This window comes from Streptopelia decaocto (genome assembly GCF_964273445.1).
Source record: "Streptopelia decaocto genome assembly, chromosome: 6".
NCBI classification, from domain to species: Eukaryota; Metazoa; Chordata; class Aves; order Columbiformes; family Columbidae; genus Streptopelia; species Streptopelia decaocto.
Genome location: NC_138660.1, coordinates 37,755,697 through 37,771,618, shown reverse-complemented (window position 1 = coordinate 37,771,618; position 15,922 = coordinate 37,755,697). Strand labels below are relative to the sequence as shown.

At 43.3% G+C, this 15,922-nt stretch overlaps 1 protein-coding gene across 1 annotated transcript in view; it reads left to right on the top strand.

Annotated features, from left to right (window-relative positions):
- MAP2 (microtubule associated protein 2) overlaps positions 1-15,922 on the top strand; it is a 99,724-nt gene that overhangs the window by 40,879 nt on the left and 42,923 nt on the right. Inside the window, exons 3-4 of the mRNA XM_082055978.1 lie at positions 8,673-8,786; positions 11,578-11,655. Of these exons, the coding sequence (XP_081912104.1) occupies positions 8,673-8,786; positions 11,578-11,655 (192 nt within the window). The remainder of the gene's footprint in view (positions 1-8,672; positions 8,787-11,577; positions 11,656-15,922) is intronic.

The window sequence follows — 15,922 nt, the reverse complement described above, 5'->3', positions numbered from 1 at the left end:
TCCTGCTGTAGGTGGCTGAAGCTCAATTGACTTCTGTGGACTCTTCTCCCATTTATATTAAAAGAGAAATAATTAGTTCTAGAAAGTCTGTTTATTTAAAATCTTAACATGTACTGAAGTTCCACACAAATACTGATTTAAAATACGTTACCTATTATGTCTATTTACTCACACTCAAAGGATTAAGTATCTGGTTCTTTGTTTTGAAGCTGAAGTGGTTTCTTCTGCCTGAGTCCTGAGGAGTCCATGTTTTAAAGAAAGATGGATATAGCTGCTTCATGTGTGCAAGTGATATTTTTAGCCGTTCGCAAGTCCTGGGAAAGGCAGTGGGACCTCACTGCATTGCCCTGGCTGAGGGTCTGGTGCTGTCTGCTTCAATATTGCATGTTAGTTGTAAATTGTGTTGCCGATGCATCAGACAAAACAGAACTGATTAGCTTTTCCCACCTCTGACTTGGCTGGGAAATGCTGACAGTAGTAAATATTTTGTTCCAGGCAATAGACTTAAGAAGATAGGACTCAGGGGATGCACAGGGAGCAAGTATTTGCAGTAATGAGGGCTCATTTTAAAAGCGTTGCTTTATTGTGCTGACATCTGTATGACTCCTGTTTAACAGATTTCCTACTTCGGGGGGTGTGTGGGGAGGGGGTACTCATCCTTTGGTGTTCTGGTTTGCAGCTGCTAGACGGTGCAGCAGAGGCCTGTGCCTGATGAATGTGCACCAGGGCATGCTCAGAGCTAGAGGAGCAGCTTGCTGGAGCTTTCTGAATTGCTCCTGGCTCCTAGCACAAGTTCGGTCTGGATTTTGCCACTTGCTTGCCTTGGACATTTGGGCAGTCTGTCCAGCTCCCTTGCTGAAGGAGGTGATCAGGAAAATGCAGTCAGGGCAGTGGAGGTGAAGTACAAGCAGAAGGTGTGGAAGTGGTCCAAGGGCAGGCAGCCCAAGCCCTGTGAAGCTGCTTTCCTGGATGCTTAGAGCAGCCGGGGGTGCACAGACAAGCTGCCCTCCAGCCTCCCATTTGTACCAGAGCACCACTAGTCCCACACAGCTCAGCTGCAGCCACACCACCAGCTTTGCACCAGATATATTCTGTTGCAAAGCAGGTATGTTAAGGGGCTGGATAATGGTGATTCAGATTGAGAAGCTTGAGTTTGAGATTGAGAAGGTAAGAGGGGCTTTTGAACACCTGAAGTACCCTAAAACACAGAGGCTTAAGCCATTTGCTGTGGAGCTCACCAGGGTGTGAAGCTGCTGTGTCAGGTATCCAGCTGTAGCTCCCCCGTATGTGCTCTTCTGACATAGTCACTGCAATACATCTTTCCCCAAAGGCGGTCTGAATGTTCATACCTTTGAGATTCAATGCATTAAATAATCAAAGCTCTTTCCTTCCCGAAACACAAGCTTTTTCTGACCCATTCAGTTGGTTAGATGGTCAGTCCTGGTGATGAATCTGTCACTATCCTCATTGATGCTACAGTAGCTTAAAGTCAACGAGTTTATTAGGGAAATTATACTTGTCAGTTGTGTTGTGGTTTCATTTAATTTAAAAGCTGATGTTCCCAGTATTTGCCTTCATACCTCCTGCCAATTACTGTTGATATTGCCAACATCCAGATCAAGGACCTACTTACACCAAAATATTTACACTCACAAAAGCCATTTGAGAGCAAATATTTGAATTCTGTAAAGCTATGTTGCTCCTTTTTTCTTCAATTGCAAGCACTAATCTGTTGGCATTATTTGGGTTTTATATAACTTATTCATACTGCTTTGATTGCTGCTGTGCATTTCTCTTTCAATCCGAGTGCAAAAGGCAGTAGTTAAGAGTTGTCACAATCCCAGTGATAAAGTCGAAGATGGGTCTGTTTTTTCCATCAGAAATGTCACTGGGTGAAGCCCAGGTCTTTTTAGCCCTGTGCTTCAGCAGTCTTGACTCAAACAAGAGTCCACCAGCTTCCAGGAGAGTTGAGCATGAATTCAGGACCTGTCCTTGGGGGACTGGCTAATGCCTCTAAACAAATCGAATAGCTATTTGGTTTATAGTCCTGCTGCACTCCGAATTGCAGTTCCCCGGGGGTAAAAATATCCATAGGTCCTGCTTGCTTTTTAAATTGTAGAGATAGCAAATAGCCTCTTTGTATCTTTCCTTTCTGCAGGAATATATTTGGGGTATTTTGCCTCACTAAGCAGGTTGCTCTGTGCTTTTGTTGTTGACTGAATTCCACTGTGCCAACAATTAGTGCTGGTTACTGTGGAAACTGCTCTGCACCCCACCGAGGATTTTGACAGGCACATTTTGACTGAAATTGCTTTGTTTTCCCAATTCTGCAAGGACACATGTAGCTAATGCTTTTGCTGTGCTCTGCTGCTGTTCCCTCCCTAAAATGCAGCAAAATTGATGAAACATACTATTTTATCCTTTCTATCTGTTTGCATCTTTCTTTATCCCTGTTTTAGCTTCAGTGCTCCAGGAGCGTTAATTACCCTTTGCTTTAACTGAGCTCACTGGTAATTTTCTTGGTAGGTGTCTGAGGGGTGACATTGTGAATGCATGTGAAGTTTTGACACAATTTTCAGTCTCCTCCTCTCTGTCCCTCCTTCCTGTCATCCCTTTCCTTGGGTTTTCTCCTGGAGCATTTGTTGTGCCATGTGGTTCCAGCACGTTAAACTTTGTTTATACCTTAAACAAGTTCTGCTTTACAGAGACCAGATGGCATCTTCCATGGCTACGGCAAACTAGATCTGCTGCCACCGTAGTGGTATCAGAGCTGTTGGCAAAAAGAGTCGGGGGTGATGCTGCTCCAGTCTGGGAAGAGTGTCCCAGTGAAATTGTGGGGACGTGAAATGCTTTTTCTTTTTAGGAGGAGCTGTCCCTGTTGCTGTGAACTGGGTGCTCAGGTGGGAAGAAGCACTAGATAGTTGGGCTGAGTGAACTGGCTGAATGGGAGTAATGAAACATAAGCAACTACAGTTGGGGAAGGAGAGTAAGAGATGAGGAGACGAACTGTGGTCTGAGCGAGGCAGCTCTGGCCTGAGAAATCGCTGATGCTGTTATGTGAGGTGACGAGCTGGCTGTTCACCAGGGAGAGCTGTACCAGCCCCAATTCCTCAATCAGCAGGATCCCTGCAGGATCACTGGGACACATACCTGTAAGGCAGGAATAAGCTGTGAGTCCTGCCCAAAGGTCCTCCTGTCAAAAACAATCATCAGAATAATAATACAGCATTGCACAGAGGGGCAGGAGGGAGAGACAAGGCATTAAAAGGTACTGCTGGATGAGGGCTATCAGGGGCTAATGCCTGGGCAGTTTTATCTGGGAAGTGGAGTTCAGAGCAAACTCATCTCCTCCATGAATTGAGCCTGAGGTCATGGTAGGTTGGACGAGAAAAAGTACCTGGGGCTGAAGGAAAAACATTGAAAAGGGCACAAAGGGAACAGACACCACACATCACTGCAGAGATGTGTCACAGATCTAATTTTTGCACTTGCCTTTATAGTTGTTAATTATTTCTAACAGTTTTCTGGAAATATTTGTTGAAAGCTCAGACACCTTTTTTAAAGACACTTGCCACCATCTGTACATCTGTTTCTGGGGTTGGTAAACCTGTGTGTTAAAAAACTTAATGGACTGGAGAGGTTTCCTGGGAAATGAAAGTATTGTAGGTAATGGATTCAGGTGTCAGTGGAGACATCTGCAGTCCATTGACAACTGCAGCAGCAGCAGTAAGAAATGAAGGAGAGCTTTGAAGCAACATCTTGACCTTCTACAGGGTCTCATCGCAGATCCGCTGTTGCCATGCTTTGGCATGTAACCCCACTTAGCAGCCCCTGGTTGAGTCTCTGTCAGTGAAAGGGAACTCTCTTGGGCATCTGGATGACACCTACTACAGTTTAAACATCGGTGCCAGAGCAAGCTGTGCTGGCGACTGGACAGCTGTTGTGCCCTTGGCTGTGCTTATGGGGAGGGCAGCAGCTTATGGAGGCACAAGACCACCTAAACTCAGCAAAGAGGAAAGGGTGCAGCTCTCCATCAGTGGCTGGTTCAGCATCTCCTGCGCATCCCAGTACTCTGAAAGGGTTTGTGTCCCTGACTTATCTGTGGGGCAGGGAGACTCCAGATGCCCTGATTTGGTATGCTGGGGGTGGGATTTGTAGAAGAATTGGGCTAGCTTCCAAAACCAAGATCAGAGATTGCTTACTGGTTTGAGTTTTAGATTTGGTTTAAATTAGCTTTGTACCCAAGACAGATGCCTGCCCTCTCAGCGGGGACTGACCTGACAGCCCTGTTGGAGCTCAGCCTGAAGTGACAGCCTTTAGGGGAGCGGTGGAAAGGCCATTCCTGGGTCTGTTAGCTCGTGGCCTCTTGGCTCAGCCTGCTCCTTGTCAGGGAGCTTTTGGAAGCTCATGCTGAAGAAATTTCACAATGTCTCCTCTCTGTTCTGGACATCACATTTGAGGACAACCTGTTCTTTTGGGTACCACATTCCCTGAAATCAGTCTGGGAGACTGTGTCTGTGTCCTGTATCATAAGTAGTTGACATCTTGGTAAAAAGAAGCAGCATGTTACTCTCTGTAAAATGCAAAGGAAAGCCATGTTGCTGTTCTTCATTGTACCAGAGTCTTTTGTGAAGCCAAGGTCCTTGTTGCCTTTAAGAAACACATATTTGGTGTTAATTGTCATTTGTTAGTGTCATTTTTGTGGGACAGAGTCAGACAACATTTACCTGCTTAAAGAGAGGGAAAATAAATCTTTACAAGCCAAACTAACTCTAATGAATCAAAAGCTTTTAGGCTGTGATGAATTTGCCTGGCATCCATGCTGGTTAACTCTGTTTCTTTTTTGTTGTTGTTTTTGTTCTTTATCATTAGGCTTCCTTGAACTTTAACTGAACCATAAGGAAACTATGAAGAGTCTCAATAGCTGCCCTGTGAGGATTTGACTTACCCATTGGATCTGCTATTTATAGTGTCCATTAGTACAAAAATGTCTGTCCTTTTGCAGCAGTCATGTATAGCAAAAGCATTGCTCTTCTGGCGAACTGCCTGTGCCTCCTGTGTCACCCAAAATATCCATCAAAAGAGTGTTTTAGAAGTGAGCCTTTCTTGATTAAAAAAATCCCAAGCAAACACCACCCCCTGAAACCCAGAGGCTATTTGTATTATTTACTTATTTTGCATAGCCTGAAATTGAAATTTCCATTTTTCAGGAGGCAGCCTTTCACCCCCAGCCATTTCTCCCTGTGGAACATAATCTTTATCCTGAGCAAATTAAATCAGGAAGAGAACTGAGAAGGCAGGAACTGTCTTCCAGCCCTGGAGAGAACCATTTGTACCCCAGAACCAGACTGGATGTGAACCGGTATAAATTCTGTAACAAAGGAGACCATTTTAATAGGGATTTGTGTTACCTTGCTGGGAGGAGGTTTGCAGTAGCTTGGGTGATGGAGATCAGGTGAGTGAGTGGGTTTCCTTTGGATATGCTCCAGGTTAGTAAATCTGCTATACATTTTCATATTCTGTATCTGAAAAATTAATCTGAGCCTTTTCTTAAATTTGCATGTGAAAGTAAACTTAAAAGATTGGTTTTCCTAACAGTCTTTCTAATTAAGTCCTGATTTGTTCTTCTGAGCTAACAATACAGAATTGATGATGTTACTTTTGTCAGTAGTGTTGTGATTAGAAGATTCATGGAAATTTTGACGGAAGGGTCACGTGTTGCATCCTTCAGGCATAAAGTGGTGGTGGCGATCGGCGTGGGGTGTTCTGGAGCTGTGGTCCTCTGCCAAGCTCTGTGCCGTTCTGCATGCTCACCAAAGCTGTCGGGGTGATACACTTTCCTGTTCTGAAAGAACAAAACCTGAACAGGGATATACCAAGTATCAAAGGATGCTTTATGGAAGAGCAGCTTGTTTCCTACCCATGTGTCCCACCTGTGCAGGGTGCTACAGCAAACCAGCGGTGTGGCGTGATGTGGGAGAGAACACCACGGGTCGCAGGAGGAGGGTGGGCCAAGCCGTGGGTTCGTTCTCCCAGCTTTTCGGATATTGGTTTTGCTTTGCCGTCTGCGTGTGCCTTACAACACAGGGAATTGTCAGGTTCTGTAGTGATTCCAGGGACTGTTTGTGTCCAGTCCACCGCTCTGCAATAGCAGCACCATGTGATGGTGATGGAGGGTCTGTGAGGTATCTGCTCTGTATTTCTCACAAGAGGAAGGAACCAGGAGGTGCCGAGAAGCACCCCCAGCACCCATGGAAGCAGGAGAAATTCGAAAAGCCCCAAAATGAGGTGCAGGCACCTGAAAGGCAGCTGGGAAGTCTGAGCTTTAAGTCAATAACCTGTTTCCTTGGTCCATAGGACTAGCCACATGCGTGACTTGATTTATGGGGTTATGGTGCTCGAATTGATCTACTTAACAACAAAGTGAAGTTTTGTCTCATACTAGGGGCATGTATAGAGAAACAGAGCTGTCATATGCAGTCTGCTGCTAATACAGGCATCTATTAATATATCATATGCAGCCCCTTTTGTAAACATATCAAGCTCTATCTCAAAACGAGGGTTTTTTTCCTGCTATGTGGAAGACTGCCAGAACTTCACACCCCTGACAGCAGGAAAGCAGCGTCTTTAGATTTCTAGTCTGAATTTATCCCTGGTGAGTTTATTATTCTCTGGCCAATAATTTTTTAAATCAGCTTATTTTTTTCATCACTTGGTAGTTGTTCTGACATATTCATCCATCTACTCTTGCTATTGGCTGCAGTCAAAAAAAACTGGCAGTCACTGCCCTCCTGGCGACCAGTCAGGAGGGAAGCGAATTGTAAGATATAAATACCAGCAATTATGAATGTTCTTTACCAGTGGGTGGGGTTTTTTTTAATATCTTATTACATAGTTTGTGCAAAAGAGAGATTAACGTAGCACTTTGTTTTTAGACAAACACGACTGTGAAAGTCAAGTAACTCACATCTGTGCTTTTTGGGAGAAAAAGGCCAACTTTTCTGAAGGACAAACAAAGAGCAATAACTTTCTATTAAAAGTACGGATGAATTCTGTAAGAGTACTGACTATGAGAAGAAATCATCTTTATTTATCTAATGGAGAGTGCCTCTTGTTAGGGTGGTTGCTGCGAAGTTACATATAGGGCATTGATTTAAATATACTTCCCCTTCCCAGCTGGTCCTTGCCTGAAGGACACAGTAATGGGTGAGCAGAGAGTTTTTGTTTCTGCCCTGGAGATGGTGATTAATGGGGCTCTGTGTCTCCTGCCATTACAAAACTCTGTCTATGGGTGAGGTGGGGAGCAGCACTGAAATTCTTGCTCTGTTTTCAGGTGTGGACCCACAGCTGTACAGCTCGCTGCCTTTCCCAGGGCTCAGCTCCATGTTGGGTCCCAGCACCTACATTTGAAACAACTCTTAGCCAGTGCTCAGAAATAGCTGGAAAAGGAAAGGGATTTATTTCCACCAAGTTTGGCTATGAGAGGGAGGAATATGTTGATTAATGAGTAAGGGAGAGGGGGCTAATACACAGATTAAAAAAATGAAACCCTTTTTCTCTGAATTCTTTTGTGGATAGTTCTGCTGGACCAACTGTTTAAGTCCTTGATTTGCTAGATCAGAGATGCTTGAACTGCCCTTAGGGCAGGAAACCTTTCTGGTTACTTCTACATGCAGTCGTGTGCCTGGTGGCATTTCACTGTGCTTTTGAGTGTGTCTGGAGCCAAGATGAGATAAACTTTCTCAGTTTGGAAGCATTTGCTCTGTGAGTGGTCCCACCACCATCCTCCACTCACCAGAGCACCTGGTTCTTCAGCCCCTATCAGATGTGCCACATGTTGAGGGTGATGGGGAAGAGCAAAGCGGGTCCTGTGGCTCCTGGGTTTGTCAAGCATGTGATGCCTCAGCCAGCTCCACACCGGTTCCCCTCCCCTGTGCCAAGCACGGCAAGAGCGAGCAGCTGGGAACCCAGCTTGTGTCTATGACCAGGACCTGAGAGCCCACCCCACCAAACATCATCCTCTGCAGTCCCTCTGCATGATATTCAGAGCTACCATATACATAAAGCTGTATGTTACAGTCTTAAAAGGAGTGGGGAGGACAGAGTACATATTTTAATCACACAAATGTTATTTGGCCCTTCTTTTGCAAGTCTCTCATCAACATAGATGTCTGCCTGCAAAGTGCCTTTAATGCATACTAACTGTGTGCTGGTGAAGAGGAAATATCATCTGAAGTGCATGTAAAAATGCAGCTAACTCCATCTATTACATGTCAAGAAATTCCATTACTCAGCAGGCTATTCTACCCCTGTTAGCAAAGTGCTACCTGCACAACGTTTCTAGACATTTAATAAATGATAATCTTAAAATTTTGCAGTTGTTGCACATTGTCACTAACAGAAAGAACATTTAATAATGATGCTTTGTAAATCTTACTGTGAAGGCTGGAGTCCTGATTTTTATAAATACTCAGCATTTTCCACTGAGATATTTGGAATATTTGAACCTTTTATTTTTTATGATTCGCTTATATTTCAGGAAAACAGGTGACCTTTTAAAAATGGATTAAGTCAGCCTCCATTTTTTATTGTTTAAGCTAATCTTTATAATTTTAAACCACTGTTCTCAGCATACTTTTCTTCGTTTTTCTCTAACTTTGGTGCTGCCACAGAAGAAGTGTCTGCGAGGATAGTACAAGTAGTAACAGCTGAAGCTGTAGCAGTCCTGAAAGGCGAACAGGAAAAAGAAGCCCAGCACAAAGATCAGCCTGGACCACTACCTTTAGGTAAAACAAGAAGAATGTTCAAAGTATCCTTGTGTCTGCAAATGTTATATGTATGTATAAAAGCCAGGTACAGCTGTGTATTCACGTAAGTTGTGGTCATGGATGAAGTGCAACACAACTGGATAAATGCTGGAATAATAGTGTTATGCTCATTGCCCCAGTTCTTCATGGCCCCGTGACTGTCTCGTTCACTGCTCTAACAGCAGTTCTCCACCTGGTTTCTGACACCTCGGTGACGCAGCTGTGAATGTAATAGGTGACAATAGTTTTGCCATCATGTTTGGTGGGACCCAGCAGCGCTCAAAGCCCCTTTGTGTTCAGTCATGTACAATGTGAGAGGGAAAGATTAATGTCTGAAGAGGCAAAGATTAGAGGAGAGGCATATAAAAAGAAAGTGAGGTTTAGGTGGTTGGGTGGTGGCTACTCAGAAAGGTAAAGGAGAGGCATCTCAACAGGGAACAGAGAGGAACAGGGCACACCAGTTGAGGGTGGAGAGGGTTTAGCAGACAGCCAGGGTGAGGGGAGATTGTGGGAGAGGGAGTTACATCAGGTGGAAGCAAATGCCGGTGGTGCAGACTGGGAATGGTACCACTGCCACTGGTTTGTGCTGTGCCCTGTCCTCCTTCTGGCTCCTTTGTGAAATGTCTCTCTGAATTACAAGTGTGTATGTATATATATATATTTAAAGGTAAGTGTACAGCCATTTTTACCTACAGTGCTGCATCCCTGCCAGGAAACTTCCACGGTAGCTTGAACATGTACACCAGGGCCAGAGAAAGGCCATACTCTGTCCTGAGGCAGGGCAAGTCTTGCAAACCTGCCCCAGGATAAGTTCTGCTCAGCGCACATATGTTGTGGTCAGATCAAAATCATGCCTTGCGTTTTTTTCCCCACAGGCACTCTGCTTTGTTTGGTACAGTGGCTGGACCCTGCTTAGGAATGAATTAAAGTCTATGGTTTAACCCCAGCCAGCATCTAAGAACCATGCAGTGGGGTGAGGGCGAAAATCAGAAGACTAAAAGTGAGAAAACTCATGAGTTGAGATAAAGACAGTTTAATAAGTGAAGCAAAAGCCACATACACAAGCAAAACAAGGAATTCATGCAATGCATTCCGTGGGCAGGCAGGTGTTCAGCCATCGCCAGGACAGCCAGGCCCCATCACATGTAACTGTTACTTGGGAAATACCATCACTCCAAACATGCCCCCCTTTCTTTCTTCTTCCCTCAGCTTTTAAAACTGAGCATGATGTCATATGGTGTGGAATATCCCTTTGGTCAGGTGGGGTCAGCTGTCCCGGCTGTGTCCCTTCCCAGGCTCTTGTACACTCTCCATCTTCTTGTTGTCAGGCCAGTATGAGGAGCTGAAAAGTCCTTAACTGCTTCGCAACAACTACAACAACAGTGTGTTATCCATGTTATTCTCATACTAAATCCAAAACATAGCACTATACCAACTACTAGGAAGAAAACTATCACAGCTGAAACCACAACAGTACTTGAGAATATTTGTTGGAAATTTGATTTCCAAGGTCTTTTGCTTCGTTGAACTTATTTTGAACTGCAGCAAGGACATCTGTTGCTTGGTAATTCTCTTCCTTATAGAGACTCAATTTTATGTGAAACATCCCAATTCTTCATACATATTTAAGCACAAATTGCTTCACTGGAGCCTGGGTAAGACAAAATTAGTTAGATAAGACATTTAAAAAAAAATTGTGAGAAGTATGTCTTCAGTGAGTAACTGTTCGTGTTGCAGTTCCTGTGGTCAGTGAGTGTTAAGTGCAGATAGAATTGCATTGTGATGAAAATATAATTACTCTGTCCCTGGACAGCACATCTTAAGGACAAGTCACATAAGGGGCTCTTCAAAACCATACAGAAATCGATAGGAGGAGACCTGGCAAATTCTGCTGGGGCCTTCAAGCTGGCCTTTCTGTGCTTGGGAAGAAGCTCTGAATCAGAAATTTAGATCTGCCTGTTGAGAGCTGCCTAAATGTTAAAACAGATGTCCCAATAGTGGAACTGTTTATAAAGAAAAAATAAATCTTAAGGTACTTGGTATGAAATCAGATGCAGAGGTTATGCTGAGCTCATTTTAGAAGCAGTTTGTTTAGGATTTCATCGTACTTGAATTGAAATAATTGAAGAAACATCATCTGGTTTCAGCATCTAGTCTTGTGAATGTGAATGAATCTAAAGCCTAGTCTAAGTGCGTCTAAGATTTCACTGCACCTTGCTCAGCTGAGTCACTAATATGTCATGTCTGACATAAGTTGCCTATGCTGATGTCTTTTGAATGTAGACAAGCAATGTTTGCATGTATTCTCCAGTTAACCTTGAACTCAGCTGAAGAATAAAAAAAGTGTGCAGAATGTTTTTTATTTGTGTACTCAAGGTGAATTAAAGAGATTGGATGCCATTTTCCGATTATCTGCATTAATTTATAAAGTCTTTCATGCTCAAATGCTTTATTGTTGTTGCCTTGGATGCCTGGAGGTTTTCTGAGTGGCAATACTGATTTAGAAGATAACTTTGTACTGGGTTTTTTGTATTGTATTCTATGATCAGATTTTTGAAAATAATTCATACAGTCTGAAAAAAAATATGTTCTTCTATTGTAACTTTAAAAGTCCATATATTCTCAAAGGGTCTATCTGGAAATCCACTAGGCACAAGTTCCCATTGAATAGTTCTCTCAGCTGGGCAGAAGAGGTTGACTGCAGCTTGGACCCAGTGTCACTCTTGCCAGGATTAATTGCTGTATCTCATTTTCACTGTTTGATTTCTAGCAGTCGAAGAGTCCGCCAACCTGCCTCCTTCCCCACCTCCATCGCCAGCTTCCGAGCAGACTGGAGCTCTGGAGGAAGGTAAGGGTCTCCTGGACTTGCAGTGCACAGCTGTCAGCAGAGGCATGAGATATGAATCTAAAGGATGGGGGAAATCAGAAAATGGAGATACTTTCTGCAGCTTCATGTGAAAAGATAAGGCATTCCCCAGCAATAACTCCCCATCTGCAAACCAACTGCAGTGCGTGGATGAGGTAGACACATATGCACAGAGGTAACTGACAGAATATGTTAAGTACATCCATATTAAATAAAAAAAGATGGTGATGCTCACTTTTTTGTCTGTTATACACAATATGAGCCAAGATGTCTGCTGTCCCAATGTGGTCACCAAAACTGTGATTCAGGAGGGGTCATCTTTGTTTTCTTTGGATTTGTTTGGCTGCTTTTTCTTAATAACCATTAGCTTTGTTTTTGTAATCTTAAATGCATGAAAGCAAGGAGATTCGGAGTTGGATCATTTATTTGTTCTTCGACCTGTAATTCATGCTTCAATGCTTATGTGTATTGGGGGTTCTGTACACAGGGTGCAGGAGTCACAAAGCAAATTTCTACTCTGTTCTGCACAATGAATGTTCAGTTTCACTACATTTTCCTTCTGCTAAAATCCTCTGCAGCAAAGAACTTAAGTGTTTCCTTCATTTTAAGCTGGGGCCTAAACCCCAGTGAAGTTGTCACGATGGTAAGCATGTTCATCAGTGCTTTGTCCAACAGAAGACAATTGCTTCATCAAGGCCCTCAGTAAAGGGAGACAGCAATATGTTAAAACTGAGCCATACCATGTAGATATGAGAGAAGGATTTAGGTTCAGAATCTCTAGGGGACTATCAGTTAAACTTTGCCATACCAATAGTGTTTTTATGTGTCCATTTATTTCTTTCTTGGATTTTCTTTTAGCATTTTTTTTCTTTCTTTTTGTTAAATAAATGAATGGAAATAATTTCTTATCATCTACTGAACAAACTTTGTTGGTATTTTAACACAAGGCCTCTGTTAATTTTGCAAGTGGATGGTTCCTATTTCATGTGCTAACATAGTCCAGCTCTTAGTTTATCAGGCACTGCAATTAGGTGTGTTCCATCCTGTGGTCATTTTTAAGAAAATGCAATGTCATGGTTTCTCTTATCTCTCCCTGTATGGGCCGCCAATAAATCTGTCAAAGTTTATTGAAGGCGACAATAAACCGTGGCAGATGCTCTCTGTTACTGCCCCACTCTCCCCGCTAAGGAAAAGGTGATAAGGGAGAGAGACTTAGACTTGCAAGTTAGAAAAAAAGTTTTAATATGCTTTACTAACAAAATATACAAAACCAATCTTGAATATCCTGGGGTAGCACAGGGTTCCCCCCTCCCGCGGTGGATGGAGCTGGCATTGCTCCTGCGGCTGCAGGGCAGGCACAGTATACCGGAACTGGATTCAGGGATGCGGGGTCTGGATCCAGACCTTGGATCGCAGGCACGATGGGCAGGGTACTCTTCAGATGCCAGCGGTGGTTGAAGAGAGCGAGACCCTCATGGTCTCCCACTTTTATAGGGTGTATGATGTGGATGGCATGGAATACTCAGTTGGTCAGTTTTAGTGTCCTGTTCTGTCTGCTCTTCCTTGCAAATATATCCAGTTATCAGAATCCTTTGTTGTTATAGCAATAAATCTAAACATGGGGCTTGTTCTGCATTCCATTGGTCATCTTATCAGCTTCAGAGTGCAGTGTCTAAAAAAACATGCAGTTACTTAGAAGGTACTTAGAAGAACTTAGCTGAACTTGAACTTGACTTCAGTAAAGCCTTTGACACAGTCTCCCACAGCATCCTCACAGCTAAGCTGAGGAGGTGTGGTCTAGACAATAGAGTAGTGAGGTGGGTTGCAAACTGGCTTAAGGAGAGAAGCCAGAGAGTGGTAGTCAATGGTGCGGAGTCTAGTTGGAGGCCAGTATCTAGTGGAGTGCCCCAGGGGTCAGTACTGGGGCCAATATTATTCAATATATTCATTAACGATTTAGACGAGGGAATAGAGTGTACTATCAGCAAGTTTGCTGATGACACTAAGCTGGGAGGAGTGGCTGACACGCCAGAAGGCTGTGCTGCCATCCAGCGAGACCTGGACAGGCTGGAGAGTTGGGCAGGGAATAACCTAATGAAATTTAACCAGGGAAAGTGTAGAGTCCTGCATCTGGGCAGGAACAACCCCAGGTTCCAGTATAGGTTGGGAGATTACATATTAGAGAGCAGTGTAGGGGAAAGGGACCTGGGGGTCCTGGTGGACAACAGGATGACCATGAGCCAGCACTGTGCCCTTGTGGCCAGGAAGGCCAATGGCATCCTGGGGTGTATTAGAAGGGGGGTGGTTAGTAGATCGAGAGAGGTCCTCCTTCCCCTCTACTCCGCCCTGGTGAGACCACATCTGGAATATTGTGTCCAGTTCTGGGCCCCTCAGTTCAAGAAGGACAGGGAACTGCTGGAGAGGGTCCAGCGTAGGGCAACGAAGATGATTAAGGGAGTGGAGCACCTCCCTTATGAAGAAAGGCTGAGGGAGCTGGGTCTCTTTAGTTTGGAGGAGACTGAGGGGTGACCTTATTAATGTTTATAAATATATAAAGGGTGAGTGCCATGAGGATGGAGCAAGGCTCTTCTCGGTGGCAAACAATGATAGGACAAGGGGTAATGGGATCAAGCTAGAACACAAGAGGTTCCACTTAAATTTGAGAAGAAACTTCTTCTCAGTGAGGGTGACAGACACTGGAACAGGCTGCCCAGGGGGGTTGTGGAGTCTCCTTCTCTAGAGACATTCAAAACCCACCTGGACACGTTCCTGTGCGACCTCACCTAGGTGCTCCTGCTCCAGCAGGGGGATTGGACTAGATGATCTTTTGAGGTCCCTTCCAATCCCAAACATACTGTGTGATACTGTGAAAATTCACTAAAAGAGAACTGGTCTTGTTTTTAACAAAACCAGGACTTGCAATTACGGGCTGTGTTAACAACAACAGTTGTCAGTCTGCTGTACTGGAAATACCTATTAGATGTGGTTAGTAAAAAATATAAATTTTTTTGATTAATTGATTGCTGATTTAAAAAAAAAAAAATCTGCACATTGTTTAAAATAAAATAGTACATGAGTTCCTAGAGTCGTCACCTAGAGGTAATGGCAATCAAAACTACTAACTGAAAAGGAAGCTAGTAGGGCATTAGCAGAGGCTTTTAGAATTATTACCAGGGGTTTACCATTATTTTTTAATATATAGTTCACTTGCCTAGTTTAGCGTATGCTGTTTGGTTTTTTGTATCACAATGAAGGGCTTGCTTTTTTGCTGCAGGCCAATGTCAAGGTTCTTAGGTCAAACATCCTTAGCTGAGGATTAGCTTTGTGCACTGTTTCTATCAGCAGTATTATTTAAATGTATTTTAGGATTTTATAAATTACTCATATTGATTAATTGACAGAAGGTTGTAGATTGCCCCCTAAGCAAATGGAAACCACTTTGCTAGTTGTATTAACATAAGAAGGTGGCAAAAGACTATACAACTTGAGGTTATTAAGAGCTACCGGACTATGGTGTTCCCAGCTGTGCATATGACTCAGCAAGTCACTTAACATCGCTGTTTTTCCTCTTTCTGTACATGTAGAATTCAGTTAATATAATAGCACTTACCTTCCCTGCAGGGGTGGTTGCAAGGACTGAAAGGTCAGTATTTGGGAGACATTTTGATGATTTACAAAATGCCACATTTTTCAAAAATATTAAAATAATTTCTTTTAATGTTACTGAAAAGAGACTTTTCCATTACAAGATTTTGATTCAGCTCTTCATTTTTCCAAGCAGATGGCCTGTATAAATTCTAAAAGTGTAGGTTTGTAAGGGAAGTATGGAGAGAAATGATGTGCTGAGTCATTAATGCACTCTGCTGGAAGCTTCTTGTTTATGTCCAGCTCTGAAACTGGAACTCACAGTAGAGCTGGTTGATGAACAGAAGGAACTTCTTGAAAACAATTTCACCAGATGTTTATTGTGGTTCTTTTTCCCAAAATATCAGTGTTGTCAATTCAGTGTAGTTAATGGTAGTAAAAGTCTTGTGTTCTGCTCTGTGTTAGAAGTTGTGGTCCTTGTTTTCTGTGGGTAAGTTGAGCTTTTGTGGACTTGATTGAGCCAGACCTGTCATTTTTATTCAGGTAAAGCTCCCATTCAGAAGAGTTTGCCTCACTAGGGTTTGACCCAATTTTACTGTACTTGTTTAACCTTTCAGTTCCCTATACCATCTGGCTGTCCATCCTCATGCACGTTTACATTGTC